At 51.7% G+C, this 15,363-nt stretch overlaps 2 protein-coding genes across 2 annotated transcripts; one reads left to right on the forward strand and one right to left on the reverse strand.

Annotated features, from left to right (window-relative positions):
- The first annotated feature begins 990 nt into the window (after positions 1-990).
- Positions 991-6,575, forward strand: LOC100883641 (beta-1,4-N-acetylgalactosaminyltransferase bre-4). Its single transcript, XM_076530916.1, has 6 exons — positions 991-1,145; positions 2,631-2,896; positions 2,998-3,234; positions 3,410-3,593; positions 3,663-3,881; positions 3,951-6,575. The coding sequence occupies exons 1-6, from the start codon at positions 991-993 to the stop codon at positions 4,087-4,089; spliced, it is 1,200 nt and encodes a 399-aa protein (XP_076387031.1). The 3' UTR covers positions 4,090-6,575.
- Positions 6,411-12,500, reverse strand: LOC105664050 (sperm flagellar protein 2). The gene is made up of 7 exons (XM_012296874.2): positions 11,849-12,500; positions 10,368-11,778; positions 10,004-10,292; positions 8,361-9,941; positions 7,273-8,287; positions 6,975-7,199; positions 6,411-6,912 (listed from the first exon to the last, which is right to left on the reverse strand). Exons 1-7 carry the CDS (start codon positions 12,476-12,478, stop codon positions 6,652-6,654), a joined length of 5,412 nt encoding a protein of 1,803 aa, XP_012152264.2. The 5' UTR covers positions 12,479-12,500; the 3' UTR covers positions 6,411-6,651.
- Positions 12,501-15,363: the final 2,863 nt, after the last annotated feature.

Raw genomic sequence — 15,363 nt, forward strand, 5'->3', positions numbered from 1 at the left:
ATGCGCGACCACGTTAATCGCGCCGATCCGTTTATCCGGTAAAAACGTTACAAATATACGATCGATTTTTTGTATTTTGTACAATGCCGAAAAGAGGAGCCACTTTGCCGTACGATCGAATCGTACGGGTTAGAACCGAATCGGTCGAACGTAATATCTGACCAGGAATTAAACGAATCGTTCGACGACGAAAAGAACGCGTCGTCCCTATTTTCGAGCCACCCTGCACGCGCGTTGTACACGAGAGCCTTTCACTGGGCCCGTTTCAGCTTTCGAGCTTCGTTTCATCTACTGATTACGCGTTATCATCGTTCGTCAGAGATTTCCGAAATTTCCATGCCCGCAACGTTGAAAAAGCGGATGCTTTATCTAATCTCTCCTTCGACCACTCGTCGCGTTTTCTACAGGATACTTTGTTTCAAGTTCAGTTCCGACGTTCCGTTTCGTTGAATGACATAATTGAAAAGCCAGAATTTTTTCTGTCGTCCATACCGGTATCCGAGAATCGGCAAAGAAACGAATGTAATTATTTTAGAGACGAAGAAAGATCGAAAAGAGCACCGGAGACGCGGTAACTTTGGTGTCGAGCCGAGAACCGAATAAAGAGAAACGCGCGAATTTCACGACTGTGTTTTTTATTCGTTTTAGGATAGCAAAGGTGAGCGCAGCGTAGCCAGCAGAAGGTAATGCGTCTGGTGACCGGAAGCGAGAAGCCTCCGGCGGTATTTTCTTGGTTCGCTCGTTGGCGCTGTTCTCTCGGGTTTCGGTGCGCGATTTCCCGTTACCGATCGACCGGTTCTAAGGAAGGAGAAATAACTCTTGGTCCCGGAGGTATAGAAGCGTCAGGAACGGAAAGCGTACAGACGGAGAGAGCACGACAACGACGAGGATAACGGCTACGACAACGACGTCAGCCTGCAGGGAGCGCCTCGTCCAGTACGGCGCTCTTCTAACGGCGATACGAAGGAGTTATGGTGTCTCGCAAATGCGATGACTGCGGCCGCAGCCGTGGCACCGTGGCATCGTGCCCACTTTTACAAGGCGATCGTCTGCGTCGTCCTCGCCCTGATTGCCATTCAGTATTTACTTAGCGGCGTTATCGATCGTCGATCCATCGAGACCATTTTCACGATTAACGCTACCAGGTACGTCTCTCGTTTGCCCCGATTTCGCCGACACGATTCTTTAACTCGCAACGAATCGTTCGCTCGAAGGATTAGAAATTGAATTTGCAGGTTTCTCGTCCGCGAAACACCGGACGAATTTCGAGCAATTACGCGATAAATAACGGGGTAAAAGAAGAAGCTCGCGGAAACCGAGGAGACACAAGCCTGAAACGTGGATTGTCCTCGAAGAAAAGCTTTAATCTGTTCTTTTCGCGCGGAACTAGCGGGCTAACGAAAACCGAAGCGAAGAAAAAGCTCCGGACGGGAACGTCGCGGTTATAAATCGTCGAGCCGAAGCATCGTACTTCGTACAAATCGAGCCTTTTAACGGTACTCGTGCGCGACGCTGGTCCGTCGCGGTCATCCTTCGCGCGATCGCAACCGGTCAGCTACGATACGACGCGACGTATCATCGAGAGACGCCCCTTCTTCTATCGAATCGATAGTCGAGTACGATTTCGAACTGTCCGCGCACGAACCAAGTATTTATAGTTTATTTTTCGCTTTACCGCGAAGAAACGCGCAAGCTATTGGACAATCGGGTCGCCAGGGATAAGATTAAAAAGTGAAAAATATCTTCCATCGCGTCGAAATCATCTCCTAAATAATATTCGCCGATTCGTTTGCACGTAAACGCGAAATTACGATAAATGTCCGCGCTCTTTAAATTAAACGCGAGTATATGTAAAATAATATCGCAACGTCCAAACATACCATACGAAATTACCGGCAGTAGATTTACGCTTTTGAGAAGCAACGTACCGCTAGTATCGCTTCGGGAGCAGAATTATCGAGCGTTTCGTGACGAGCACAGGTGTACGAACAACGAACATGCATATGCATAAAGATATCCGTTGGTGCTAATCTCTCGACGAACGCCGTCTAAAAAGATTTCCGTGCAACGTACGAAACTCGCCGATGTACGTGGTAGTCGTTCTTAGTGGTCCGTTTCTGTAATCGTATAATCTTTTGTTGCCGCGGTAACGAGTTTAAACTGGAAGTTATTATTTTTTCGACGCGCTGTACGAACGTTAACGAGTAAGATCCCGCGATTCGGCCCGATCATCGATCAGTCGGTTTTTAGTCGAGAAATTAGCGAAACGATTAGACTCTATTAGATTAGATAGATCGGTTGGGCGATCGTAGCGGAACAGCGCGAATCGTCCGAACACGATATTAATCGATGCTCGACACTCGATTTCGCGTGGTCGATAGGTGTTCGTAATTGGACGGACGTAATTCGCGGACGGAACGAAGAACGACACTAGAAACGAACTTCGATCAGCCGAGTGTGACGCGTCTTTAATTAGAACGAAACCGCGATAGAAGGTTCGCGCCGAAACGGACGCAACCGAGACTAAATCGGATCGTAGGACGATCGCTAAAGATAGTACCTGTTTCGGAGGGGCGGTGGTCGTGTTCGAAGTTGGAACGCGATAAATTTCGATCGATGTTTGCCCGTAGGTACGCGGATCGTACGTACAGGCACCATCCTCGTGGACTGATCATTTACGGCCCCGTTACGGTATCGAGCATACCCGCTAGCAGTAATGCGACTGCCTCGACTTTCTTATGGGCTGGCAAAGCTAATTCCAACAACGTCTCGAAACTGGACACCGGTTTTCCCACTCGAAACGCGTACATCGTTGGAAGCTCGCTAGAATCCTCGACCGCGAATTCGACGAACGGCACCGCGATGCAACAATGCCCGCTCATTCCTCCGAATCTGGGTAAGTCCGCGCGACCCTCCGACACTTTTTTTCTCTCTTTCGATACGCGTTCCTCGGCCAAACGAGTACATACACGTCGGACCGATCTCGATGATTCGCAGTTGGACCGCTGGCGGTTAGCAAGTCACCGCCGGAAATGTCGCAGATGGAAAAGCAGTTCTCCGAGGTGAAACCGGGCGGCAGAGGTTACCCGAGCGATTGCCTCGCGAGGTATCGCGTTGCCATTATCGTTCCGTTTCGAGATCGACCGCAGCATCTTCAGGCGTTGCTCTACAACCTCCACCCGATGTTGCTGCGTCAGCAGATCGACTATCAAATATTCATAGTCGAACAAAAAGGTAAGGCACGTATATCCGGATCGCGAACGAATTTGCCGCTTTTACGCGTCCGCCTCGGTTACGAGCGGTATCGACATATATTCCTGCGTATAACCTATTGTATCAGCGACGAGCTCGGAATCTGATCTACGTTCGAATTTCGTGTACGAACGGAAACGTTTTATCGATGTTTCAGGCAGCGAAGCCTTTAATCGCGCGATGTTGATGAACGTGGGATACGTGGAAGCCTTGAAGGAACGGCCTTTCGACTGCTTCATTTTTCACGACGTTGACCTGCTTCCGGAGGACGATAGAAATCTGTACACGTGTCCGGAGCAACCGAGGCACATGTCGGTCGCGGTGGACAAGTTCAAATACAGGTATCGCGAGAAAGCGGATAGTTTTCTCTCGAGAGTTCGATTAACGCCGCGTGTATTTTGCTACCGTAGGCTACCGTACGCCGATTTGTTCGGCGGCGTGTCGGCGATGTCGCGCGACCACTTTCGTCTGGTGAACGGGTTCAGTAACGTGTATTGGGGTTGGGGCGGCGAAGACGACGATATGGCGAACCGTATCAAAGCGCACGGGCTTCATATATCGCGGTATCCCGCCAACGTGGCGCGCTACAAGATGCTCACGCACAAGAAGGAAAAGGCTAATCCAAAGAGGTGAGAACTGCCTAAAAAGGTAGCGATGCGGAAAGTGGCTGGTAACCGAGCATCTCGTTTAATTTACAGGTACGAGTACCTGAAGACGGGAAAGAAGAGATTTACCACGGACGGACTGAGCAATCTCCAATACGAGCTGGTCGACAAGCAAAAGCCGAAATTGTACACGTGGTTGCTGGTAAAGTTAACGCCTCCTCAGCCCAGCTGATGGCTATCCTGGATCGGATAACGACACGTAGAAGTCGATCGTCCGATCGGCACGCGCGCCGCTCCGGAACCGAGCGGCGAATCGATTCGTTCGCTCGATCTACCACGGCGTACCAACGGAATTAATCGCGTTCCATCGACGCCGTTCGATAACTAAACTCGCACCTTTCCAGTCGCTTCTCGAGAAAGAGACCTCGAATGCCCGATCGGTCAACAACGGGGCAAGATAAACGCGAACGAGACGAGTCGTTTCTCCGACGATCATCGACGCGGTATATAACGATCGAGAGAAACGTTGTTACGTGATATATTTTTATTCCTTGTATTTTTTTATCGCAACGATAGGCTAGAGAGAGAGAGAGAGTGAGTGTGTGTGCGTGCAGGTAGAACGTAGCGTACGAGCTGACGTGCCAAAGGTGAACGCCGCGTGTGCGCGAGAAATAAACGGAGCGGAGAAGAGTCCTTTCCCCGTGACCGGTCTCCGCGACGCGCGCGCGTATGTACATACATGTAATTGATAAAAAAATAGTTGGAGGCTTCCTTGATCGCGTTGCGCGAAACCCCGCGGATCTTCGCTTTCGCCGATAAGCGAATCGAACAGGGAAACGTTACTTTTGCTTTCAGATTTTTACGTCGCGATACAGTTTCGGCTTAACCTCGCTGACTTTTCGTTACGCGAACCGAACGATCACGAATTTCACTGACGTAAACTCGCGCGTATGATACTCGACGAGATGAACTTTATTTTTGTAACGCGTCGAATAATAAGTCCGGTTAATTGTGCGGTAAAAAGTTTATTTCTGTAGCGAAGGGTTGCGCGACCGTCCAAGACGATCGTATAACGTATACAACGGAAATGGTACTTAAGCGTGTAACGTGAACCGAAACCAACCAAGGAAATAATCCCCGAGTATTCGGGGACGCTCGTCGTAAACGTTTTATACGCATATTCGCGCGCTTAGCGCGACCTCCGATTGCGATTTATCCTATCGACGAGAAATCGAGATCGCCCTTTCGCCGGCGATATCCTCCAATCGATCGCCTACTATACACTTTACGCTGGTATTTTAATCGTTTTCGGTCACGAGACGCGATTTTACCGTTTCAACCTTTCGAGAGTCGTCGTCGTCGTCGTCGCGATCGAAATTTTCTCGTTCGTATTATAAACGCGTAAGCTGCTATCGACGCTGCGCGAAAACGTCGAACGGTCTCCGACCGCGTCCGACTAGAAACGACGCGTAATAACGCGAGAAATACGGCAAATTTTTTCGTACCGATTCGATTAACGGTCGATTTCCGTTCAACGATAACGTTTCGACGACTATCGGACGCAAGTCGGTTTAACGTTGCGTTACGCGATACGCGGTGTGTTCGAGCGACTCGAATCCTATGAAAATTCGACGTAGCGTTAGACGGGTGTTTCGAAGGTTTAATCGATGGTGCACGCGATCGTTGTTCGCGCGGCGAGAAGGGCCGCGTAATCGAAGCGCGGTTTCAGCACGCCGTATGACAGCTTCGAAAGCAACATTCCGGGGGTCGAGCGCGCGGCAACAATTTCCAAGCGTACAAGTCGAGCACGAGGTGAACGAGACGCGGAAACATATCAGGCGTATTGGTAAAACGCGTTGCCGAGTCGCCTTTGATCGTTCGGAATCGATACTTAAATCGTTAAGGGTGTGAGCGTACGGGCTGTGAATAACTCGCTTTTCTTGCAGCGACGGAACAGAAATCTCGAGCACGTGCGCGACGATTCGGCCGTAATATTTCGCTTTAGTTCGCGAAACAGCCACTCGCTCGAGAAGAAATCGTCGTTTTCCGGTCGTTCGCGACGATATCGACGCTCGTTCGGTCTGCCGCGCGATTTCTCGGCGCGCGCACGTCGAGGAAACGCCGATGGAAGAGCGTCGAGTCGGCGATCTCGCGCGAACAAGCAGTAATTTCATGTACTCTAAGAAACACACACGCTGTACCGTTATACTACGAATATCGAATAATCGATAATATCTTAGGCCATTAATACGAAGTAAGCGCGAGCGACAAGTTTGGAGATGTTGGGAACTTTTCCTCGGTTTATAGGGTTCAGGTTTAATCTCGGGATGTCGGAAGACGTCGAAAGAAACCACGTTTATTTTGATTTCGTCGATGCAACGAAGAAGCAACGTCGACCTTCCTCCTCGCGGGCGAGCATTATTCGCCAAAGGCGTAACAGTAATCGTAAACGTTCCATGGAAAACGACTAAAACGCGTAGTTTAAGGATACATCCGTAAGCGTTTGTACCGAGAGTAATCGATAGCGTACGCCGACGGAAACGAACGCGCCACTTCACTTTTTTCGTCTAGAGCGAACGTGAAAGGCGAAAATAAAGAAAAAAAAAAGAAAAGAAAACGCGAACCGAGGTATCTTCGCAATTTACCCGGAACGTTAGAATTTTTCACGAGTCACGCGTCGGCGATGTATCGAAACAATAAAGGCTATTGAAACTCTTATATCCTGAAATATATTCCTTTCAACGCTCCTCTCTCTACTAGCGTCGAATCGGTCGGTCGGTCGATCGATCGAACGTTACGTTCGTTCGCCGGCTCGCAAGATTTTTTTAACCGTGTCCCCGATATTCTTGACGGTGAAATTGCTGACGCTGTTCAACAAGCGCTTCATAAACTCGTGATTCAACAGTCGATGCGCCAACGCGACGTTCTTCCGCTCGTTCAAGTGTTCGTCCCTCAACTCCTCGTACACGGCGGACAAGCGATCGCGAAGATTGCTATGGTTTCCGAAGATCTCCGGTCGCAACGCATGCCAGGGGAGGGTCGCGGCCAGCACCGTCTGAAAGCCGCAATTGTTAGCTACAGAGGGAGAAGAAAAGCGACTTAGAGGGCGATTCTTACGAGGCAAAGGTCCAGGGAAAGCCAGTAAACGATCGCTTCCTTGTCCCGTTCGGCGCTCGTCGACGATTCGACGAACGAGATCGCTTCGCCCTCGAACTCGATGTTCGAAAAGTACGAGGACGCGAGCGATGCGCGAGATACCTTTGCCGATTCGTCCTCCGATTCGTTCTCCGAGAGCGACGTCGTCGCTCGATCGACCAATCGATCGAGAATCCGTCTCGCCACCTGAAAGCAACGCGTTTTATTTTATCGCCTTTCGTTGCGGTTTAAAAGCCGTTTATCCCCGATGTTCGATTACCTCGAGAGCTTCGCTACGGGAGACCGTTTGCCAAGACAGACCGAGACGCTTCCGCTCGTAAATTTCTTGAACGTATCTCTCGCCTTCCTCCTCGTCGGTGCACACTCTGTTTCCCAGCGCCAGCGTGACCGCCTTCCCGAAACCTTCTCTGGGATCGTCGTCTTTGCAAAAGACCAACAACAACGCGGTGTAGTTGATCGTGCGTCGATCGACCGCGTACATGCGACAGAGCAGCTCTTTGGCGAACGTTCGCCTGAACATTTCGTCCTCGAAGATGGACGGCAATCTCGCGTCGTAACCCGAGCCCTTCCCGAGCTTCGAGATCATCGAATCGCCGTCGTCCCGACACGAACGATACGGCTCCTCCTCGTCCGGCCGATCGACGGTCCATTGGAAATCGTCCTGAAGAAGGTCGTGGTGATGCTCGGTGTCCGTTAGCGCGCGGTCCAGAAACCACAGAGCCGTCCGATGATACTGAGCGCGAGTCACCGTTTCCCTCGACTCGGGATCCTGAGCACGGAACCGATCTCTGGCGATCAACAGATCTTGCTGGCTCGGCCAAGGAAGTTCCATCGCGTAAACGATCAATTGTCGCCAATCGATGTGATCGACGTCGCCGAACAGGCAATGGACCAACTCGGAAACTTGGCTGCCTCGAAGCTGATACCACGAGCAAGGAAGCAGCATCGATTCTCCTTCCTCGCGGCCGTGGCCGACCAGGTCCTGCAGAATGTAGACGAACGCGCGCTCCGACACGGTTCCGTAGGGCGCGACTCTCTGGAAGATCTCGGTCAGTCGAGCGAGATCGATCACGCGAAACCGCCAACTGGACATCGGTTCCCTCGCGGCGACGCTCTGCCGCTTCGTCGGTACGACCTTGGTCACGAACACGTTCGACCTAACCACGAATTCGCCGTCCTCCAACAGTATCTCGTTCTCGATTATTCTGCCCTCCTCGATCGCGAAACGGAACACGGTTCCCATCTCGGCCACGCTATTCGCCTCTCGTTGATACCTGCGAACGCGAACGGGTCAGCGATCTTTGGCCGGACACTCGTTACCGATTCCGGCGAAAGAACGCGCGCAACCTGCCCACGATGGCGTCGTGAATATCGCCGAAAGTCCGCTGCGCGGTGTCCAACAGAAAGAGCAAGTCGATTCGGGCCACGCCGATCACGGAGTCGAGCATCGAACGAACCCGATTCGTCTCGAACGCGACCGCGTACTTCCATTCCGAGAGGAGATCTTCGCCCCTCGTGGCCATCCTCGCGACGATCGAATCGTCCGAATCGGTGAGCGTATGTTTGCCTAGTCGCTCCCTCTTTACGAGTTCGTTCGCCGTCGCGGACAACGCGTCGACGACGCTTCTCGCGTAACGCGCGTTCTCCAAGATCCCCCGGAACGCGCAACAGTCCTCCGCCTCTCGAAATCGATTCTTTTCGTCGATCAACGCGTCGTCGATCTGCCGGCGAAGAAGCTCGCGGTCGACGGCAGGCGGCGGTGCCTCGATCGTCGTCGTCGTCTTCCTTCCGGATCGTTCGCTCTTTCGATCGATTCGCTCGATATTCTCTCGGGACCCTTCTGGCGCGGGTCGTTCCTCGAATCGCAGCGGTTCGCTCGGGTCCGCCTCTATCCTGTTCAAGACGTGCTTCGGGCTCGTGGTATCCGCCAGCGGTTTCTTCAGCATACCCAAGTAATAATCCTCCACGAAGCGCATCGTGTCGACGAAACGATCCAGTTCGGCCTGTACGAGACCCACGAAAACGTTGTGCAGAATCGAGGCCTCGAGGACGGTCCAGCCATCGTCGATCAACCGCCTTCTTTCCGTTTCCGCTTCTCGTTTCCTCTCGTCGCAAATGTCCCAGAGCGTCGCTTGAAAATCGGCCACGCGTCGATGCAGCTCGCACTTGACGTCCGCGTCGTGACGAGCGTCCGGGTCGATGGCGTTGAAAGCTTTGTGAAAATCGTACAACAGATCCTGCTTTTTGTCCGGTCGTCTAACGAAATCGTTCATGTTTCTGCCGACGATGTCTCGATACGGAACGATTCGCGCCACGCGAACGCTCTTCAGGTACAGCATCTCCCTGACGCTCTCCGTATACGCGATTTCCATCTTCTCCCATACGTTGGCCAAATTTTCCAAGAGACCGGCGGCCAACGGAAAATCGACCCACTGCCAGTTAGGATCACCGGGTCTAGCTTCGCCTGGCTCGATCGTCCAGTCCGGTCGGAAATAGTCCATCGAGAGCCGTTCGTCCTCGTAATCCGCCTCGAGCGCATCGGCCTCGTCCAAAAGACGTCGAACCACCGGCGCCCTGGAAACGCCGACCGTCCGCTGTCCCGTATCGGTCTCTAGCTCTTTCAACGCGTCGCCGAACAACTCCTCGGACGGTTTTCCTTGCAGCGGTTCGCCGATCACTAACCGTGCCAGTCTCTTCAGCGCGTCCGAGTCCAAGCTCGAATAATAGAGCGCGTACGCGTTCGCGCGTTTGCGAGAAGCGTAAAACCTATCGATCGACGACGCGCTCTTACTCACCGATTCGTACGAACAATCCGGTCGGAAATTCTTCGGTTTCGCCGCCACTCTGACAAACAAGTCGACGAACGTGGACTTGGCGACGTTGCTCGTGTCTCGGTTAACCACCGGATCGGGCACCAGTTTCGATCGTCTGGAAAATTCAACGCGGCGTTATTCGAACAGCGGTCGAAATCGGTATCGATCGAATCGTGCCTTTTCGGCGCGAACGGATCTTCCTCGTCCTCGAAAACGATCCTCTTTGGCACCGACTCGATCTCCTCGATCGTCACGTCCCGGAAATCGAGCTGCTTCGGGTCGGGTGGCGGCGCTACGCCCGTCAGGGCCGCTTCCAACAAAGACATTTGCTCGTACGTGTTCGGATAATCGATCAGGGCCCAGCGTTTCGCGTCCGTCACGCTCTTCAGATACTCGACGAGAACCTTGGTGAGCAGTTGGTCGCTGATCGGTTCGCCCAACGCGAGAAACTCGTACACCCACTTACCTACGCGATGCGATTACGTACGCGATTACGTACGCGATTACGTACGCGATATAAGCCTATGCAGAATAAACCTACCGATATAAGCGGCGTCGGTGAGCACCGGATGCAGATCGTCGTACGGTAACTCTCGCGGCGTTTGCGTCTCCTTGTCCTGTCGCGTTCTCGATTCCTTCTCGTCCGTCCGTGTTCGCGATGATCCGCTTTTCGCCTTCGAGGTCGTCGACATTCGGTCCGAGAGGTACTCGCGAAACTTTCTCGCTGCCTCGCCGGTCGCGGCGATCACCCTCGAATCGATGTACTCTACGTCCGACATCTCGTCCTTGTACCTGCCGAGACAGTAGTTGATCGCGTCCTCGATCCGCACCAAGTGAACACCGTTCCTCTCGAGCAGCGTTCGAATCGATCGATGCAGCTCCGAGTCGGCGACGCCGAGCAGAATCGCGGCGCTTTTAAATTTCGAGAGCAAATGTTGCGCGCGGTTCGGCGGCCGAGGGTAGAGAGCGTTCAAGAGACGATGCACCGCGTAACCGAGTACCACGCGACCGAGCTCGTACGTTTCGCGTTCCTCCTCGTCGAGCATCAGGCTGAACTCCCTCCACGGCGGATTCACCTGCAGATAATCCTCGAGAAGGATGTCGCGAAGCGCCTCGGCTCTCTCGATGCTCGCGCACCATTCTCGATACTCCGAATCTCGGTCTTCCTCCGATTCGTCGAGCTTCTCGAACGTCTCGTCGACGATCGGCTGTTGCTCGACAAACATCTTTTTCCATTCGTCGAGAAGCGACTGCGAGACGTTCCCGTCGTTCACTCGTCGATACTCGCCGACGTTCAACGCGACGCTCATCAGATCTTGTACCACTCGGAGACACATAACGTAGTGATTCGTCTTTATCTTTCGAATCTTCTCCTCGACGAGCCTTCGTCGAAGCTCGCACATCCTCTCGCACTCGATCTCCGCGTCCTTTTGCCTCTTGGACGCGACGTCCTTCTCCAGCTCTATACTAGCCCGATGCTCGAGTTCGCTCGCCTTCAGCGTCATGTGCTCGACGATCCTTCGATTTTCAGCCATCGCGTTCTTTTGCTCGCGCACCTCGCACAACTTGCTCACCATCTGCTTCTCGTATCGCGATTGATCCAAGCTGCGTCTCGCGATCGCTTCGTCGAACGCCCGATCCTGCTTTTTTTCCATTCGTTCCCAAAGCTCCCGCAAGAACGTCTTTTGCGTACGCGTCTCGAGAGCGGCAACGGTCGCCGCGCGTTTCGCCCGATTTTTCAACCGTTCCACGTACGCTTGCCCCGTACGCGGATCTTCCCCGTCCTCCATCAGTCTCTCCAACTCCGACGCGAACCTGTTTCTCTCCTCCGTCAACGCACGCTCCTCTTCCTCGAACGTCTCGAACCTTTTTACTCGCACGCGTCGCGCGCGAGCGAATCGATCCAGTTCCTCGATCTGCTTCTTCCAGCTATCGTCCGACGGCTGAGATGTCTGCGAACCGGTATCGACCCTTAATACCGTATCTCTCGCTGCTATTCAGCGCGTCGCGTCGGAGATATACCTCGCATTGCTCGACCGGTCGAACGAGCGAGTACGATTTCCAAGGCTCCTCCGGTATCTCCCGTTTCCGGCGGAGCTTCCGAAGCAACGAGGGAGCCTCGAACCTTCGCGTCTCGTCTATTCCTCTGCAGAGCTTAGCGCACAACGGATGATCCGGAGGCTCGTACGGGGGAGGGTCCTCGCACACGGTGGTCACCTCGAATTTCTTCGACGTGGGCACAAACTTTTCCCTCTCCTTCTGCAGCGTGATAAAATGCAACCTGTCTTTGCCCTCGAGACACAGGTAGAGCTTGTAGAAGAGTCGCAACGACGTCGCACCCTTGCCGCAAGAGATCTCCGCGATGCTCTCGTCGTCGCAGTCGATGCCCAAGAACCGCAGCCAAAACTTTAGATGTTTCAGATTCACTCTGCACAGAGCCGGATCCTGCGTGTGCGCGATCGTTTCCAACTGGTCGCGGTTTATTATGTCGTAGCTGTGCAGAATTTGCGCCAAAAGCGTGCCGTCTCTGGTGTAATGACCGAACATGTCCGGCGACAGATCGATCATCGCTCCCAACCTCGCCTGTATCCAATTCTTCATGATTTCGCCCATTTCTGATCGCTCTTTCGTCGCTCGATTCGACGTTTGCATGTTCCGTCGACCAGTCCCCGTTGGCGCTCGATTCGCCGTGAAATCGGCCGCGACTCGGATCGCGATTATCGCATCGCCTTCTCGATCGTTCGCTGAAAAATGGATTAGCAAGAGAGAAAGAAGACACGCGCGTGTTAAAAAGTTGTGTACTCTTTATTCCCTTTATACTCCACTGCACATACACGACGTTACAGGCCTACATAGGTACAGACGGGTAAAGAAAACCTTGGTTTCTCAGCTTCTCTTTTATTCACTTTAAACCAACAGCGTCGCTTGAGCATTGCTTCGATTCTGCCACGAAACAAAGACAAGGATGATCGTTTGCGTTTAAAAAGGTGGCAATTCCGGCAAAGTCCGGCTCTACGAGTAACGCGTGCGCGACGTATCCCTTTCGCTCTCTTTCGTTTTCTCTCGCACTTTCTCTCGCTCTCGTTCTTTCTCTCGAAACTTTCGCTAAATGCTAAATGCTCGATCGCGTCGCGTCGCCTCGTCTATGCCCCGGCTCGCGCCCGGTCGCGCTTTTCGTCCGTTCGCCGTTTCGCGAGATCCATCCACCAAGAGAAGAAAAAGTTCGGTAAAAGAGACGTAATCGAAAGCCGATTCGAAAGACGATTCGCGAGGTGGCGCGATCGCGATTCCTCCGCTTCGATCGAATCGTCGCGTCGTTCGGACAATTTAACCCTTTAAGTTAGGAACCCCTTTTTCTCGTCTCGATCCGCCCATCAAATTCTCCCTATACCTTTCGTTCTTGCGCGTCTCCGTTCTCCGCGTTCCACGATGCTCGCCTAATAACGTAATAGTGATCATCGTCGTAATAATAATCGCGATAGTAATAATAATAACCACATGCCGGTCACAGTTCGATCGACGTAAGAAACCGTGACGATGAGAATAACGGTAATAATACAACAGCAAACGTTTAAAAAAAAATTCGATCCCGTCGCGCAAACCTATTTATTCGCGCAATAACGTTTAGAATCGCGTGCTCGATAATCCTTACTGCGCCCATAGACGCGTTAACATTTCTAACCGACGATGTTCTCTTCCTTTTTCGATTAGTCGTTATTCCTTTTTCCTATCTTTCTCTATTCGATCGTTTGCTTACTCTCTCGATTTGCCCAGAAAAGAGATCAACGACGAAAGGATCGTCCTCGAAGAGTACAAAATGAAGTATCTGTTCGTCTAATGTCCTCTAATACTCGTCTATACCGGTCCGTCGAGTAACACGATTTAAGTCCACGAGTACGTTGGCGATCGAATCGATACGGACGCGTAAGTCGTTGACCGAAACGATTAGTTCGTTAAAAATTCGTTGTCGCGTAACATTGTTCGCGCGTACAACAACGTTTCTAGAAGTCGCGCCGTTCGAGATCCAATGCACTCGCGACTCGATCCGCGATCATGCACGAGATTTTATTTTATTGCTGTGGGCACTGCTATATTATTCTCTCTCTCTTTCTCGCTCTCTCTCCCTCTCTCTTTTCCTCGGTCCGTGCTCCTTGTTCGAAAAGAAAGCACCAACGGACGACAGGCGCTTCTTTTTCGACGAGTAAACGAAAGGAAAAGTTCGCCGTTGGATACATCTAGTCACTAGATAAGGTCGCTTGTCCTCGTTCGGAGGCGCGTCGAGCGATCTGTAGGGCTAATATAGTAGGGTCCGCGTCGCGCAAGACGTCCAACGAAAGGTATGCGCGCCTAGTAACCGGAGGAGAACTCTGTCAGCGGGCCTGTGCGATATTGGACGTCTCGCGTCACGCTGACAACGCGTAATGTACGAAGGAACGAGTTCGACGACTCCACCTAAAAATCTACGTCCTAACGTTAATCTACTTTCTATTATGCGCGTCTTTCGGTGTGCCGGTGCGCGTCTTTCTTCCTTTCCGCCTCTAATCTCTCGCTTCGCGCGTAATCGCTACCGTAAACTAACGCTTCTCTCGCTACGCGATAAACTACTTTGCCGCTACAGTTTAGAGCAACATGGACAATTAATATTTTTTCCCTTCCGTCATCGTCCTACCGTCTCTCGATCTCGAGTCGTTCGAAATTATTCGCTAATCGCCTCTCTCTCGCCGTCGCGCGTAAACAAACAGTGGATTATCTCGATTAACCGACCATCCCTACGATCCTTTTTAAGCCGCTTCGCAACCTCGTTCGTCCACCATCGAGAAATTGATCGACCTCGCGTTGCCAGGTTTCGCGATTTCTCCTCGCGGTTAGCTTTTAATCTCGAGTCTCGAAACGCGCGAAATCGACGAACACGCGTCATGCTTCGCACGCTCTCAAAGGCACGTCACTTTGTAGGTACCCGGTTTTTATTTATTTTTTTTTTTTCTTTTACTTATTCTTCGTTTTCTTCTCGCGACAAACAATGGACACGCGCGATTTCTCTCGATACCGATATTTCGTTATTAATTTGACCGTGATCGGTAGTGTTTAGCGGTATCGCTAGCGTCGCCGCTCTCGATAATATCGATGCTATAACATTACTATTAGCGTTAACTTTATCGTCATCATTCATTCATTTACTTGATCTTTCAGTATTATTATTACTATTATTATTATTATTATTATCGTTATCGTTATCGTTATCGTTATCGTTATCGTTATCGTTAGATTACAAGTATTATTGTTGTTATTGTTATTATAATTACTACTACTATTATTATCGTTAGTTATTACAATTTTCCGTTGTCGAGTGTTATTCCGATTCGACTTGTTTCGTTTAGCGGTGTTGCTGTCGATATCGCGCGTTACGAGAGTTCGCGATTCGCCACCGTGATGGTCGCTGTTCGCGTTCACGAAACGATTGATCGCGAGGAAACAAATTCCCTCGACTGCCCGCGGACGACCGCGCAAACTATTGTCGTCGCGTATTTTCTACAGCC

The sequence above is a fragment of the Megachile rotundata genome, chromosome 4, assembly GCF_050947335.1.
Source record: "Megachile rotundata isolate GNS110a chromosome 4, iyMegRotu1, whole genome shotgun sequence".
Classification (NCBI taxonomy): domain Eukaryota; kingdom Metazoa; phylum Arthropoda; class Insecta; order Hymenoptera; family Megachilidae; genus Megachile; species Megachile rotundata.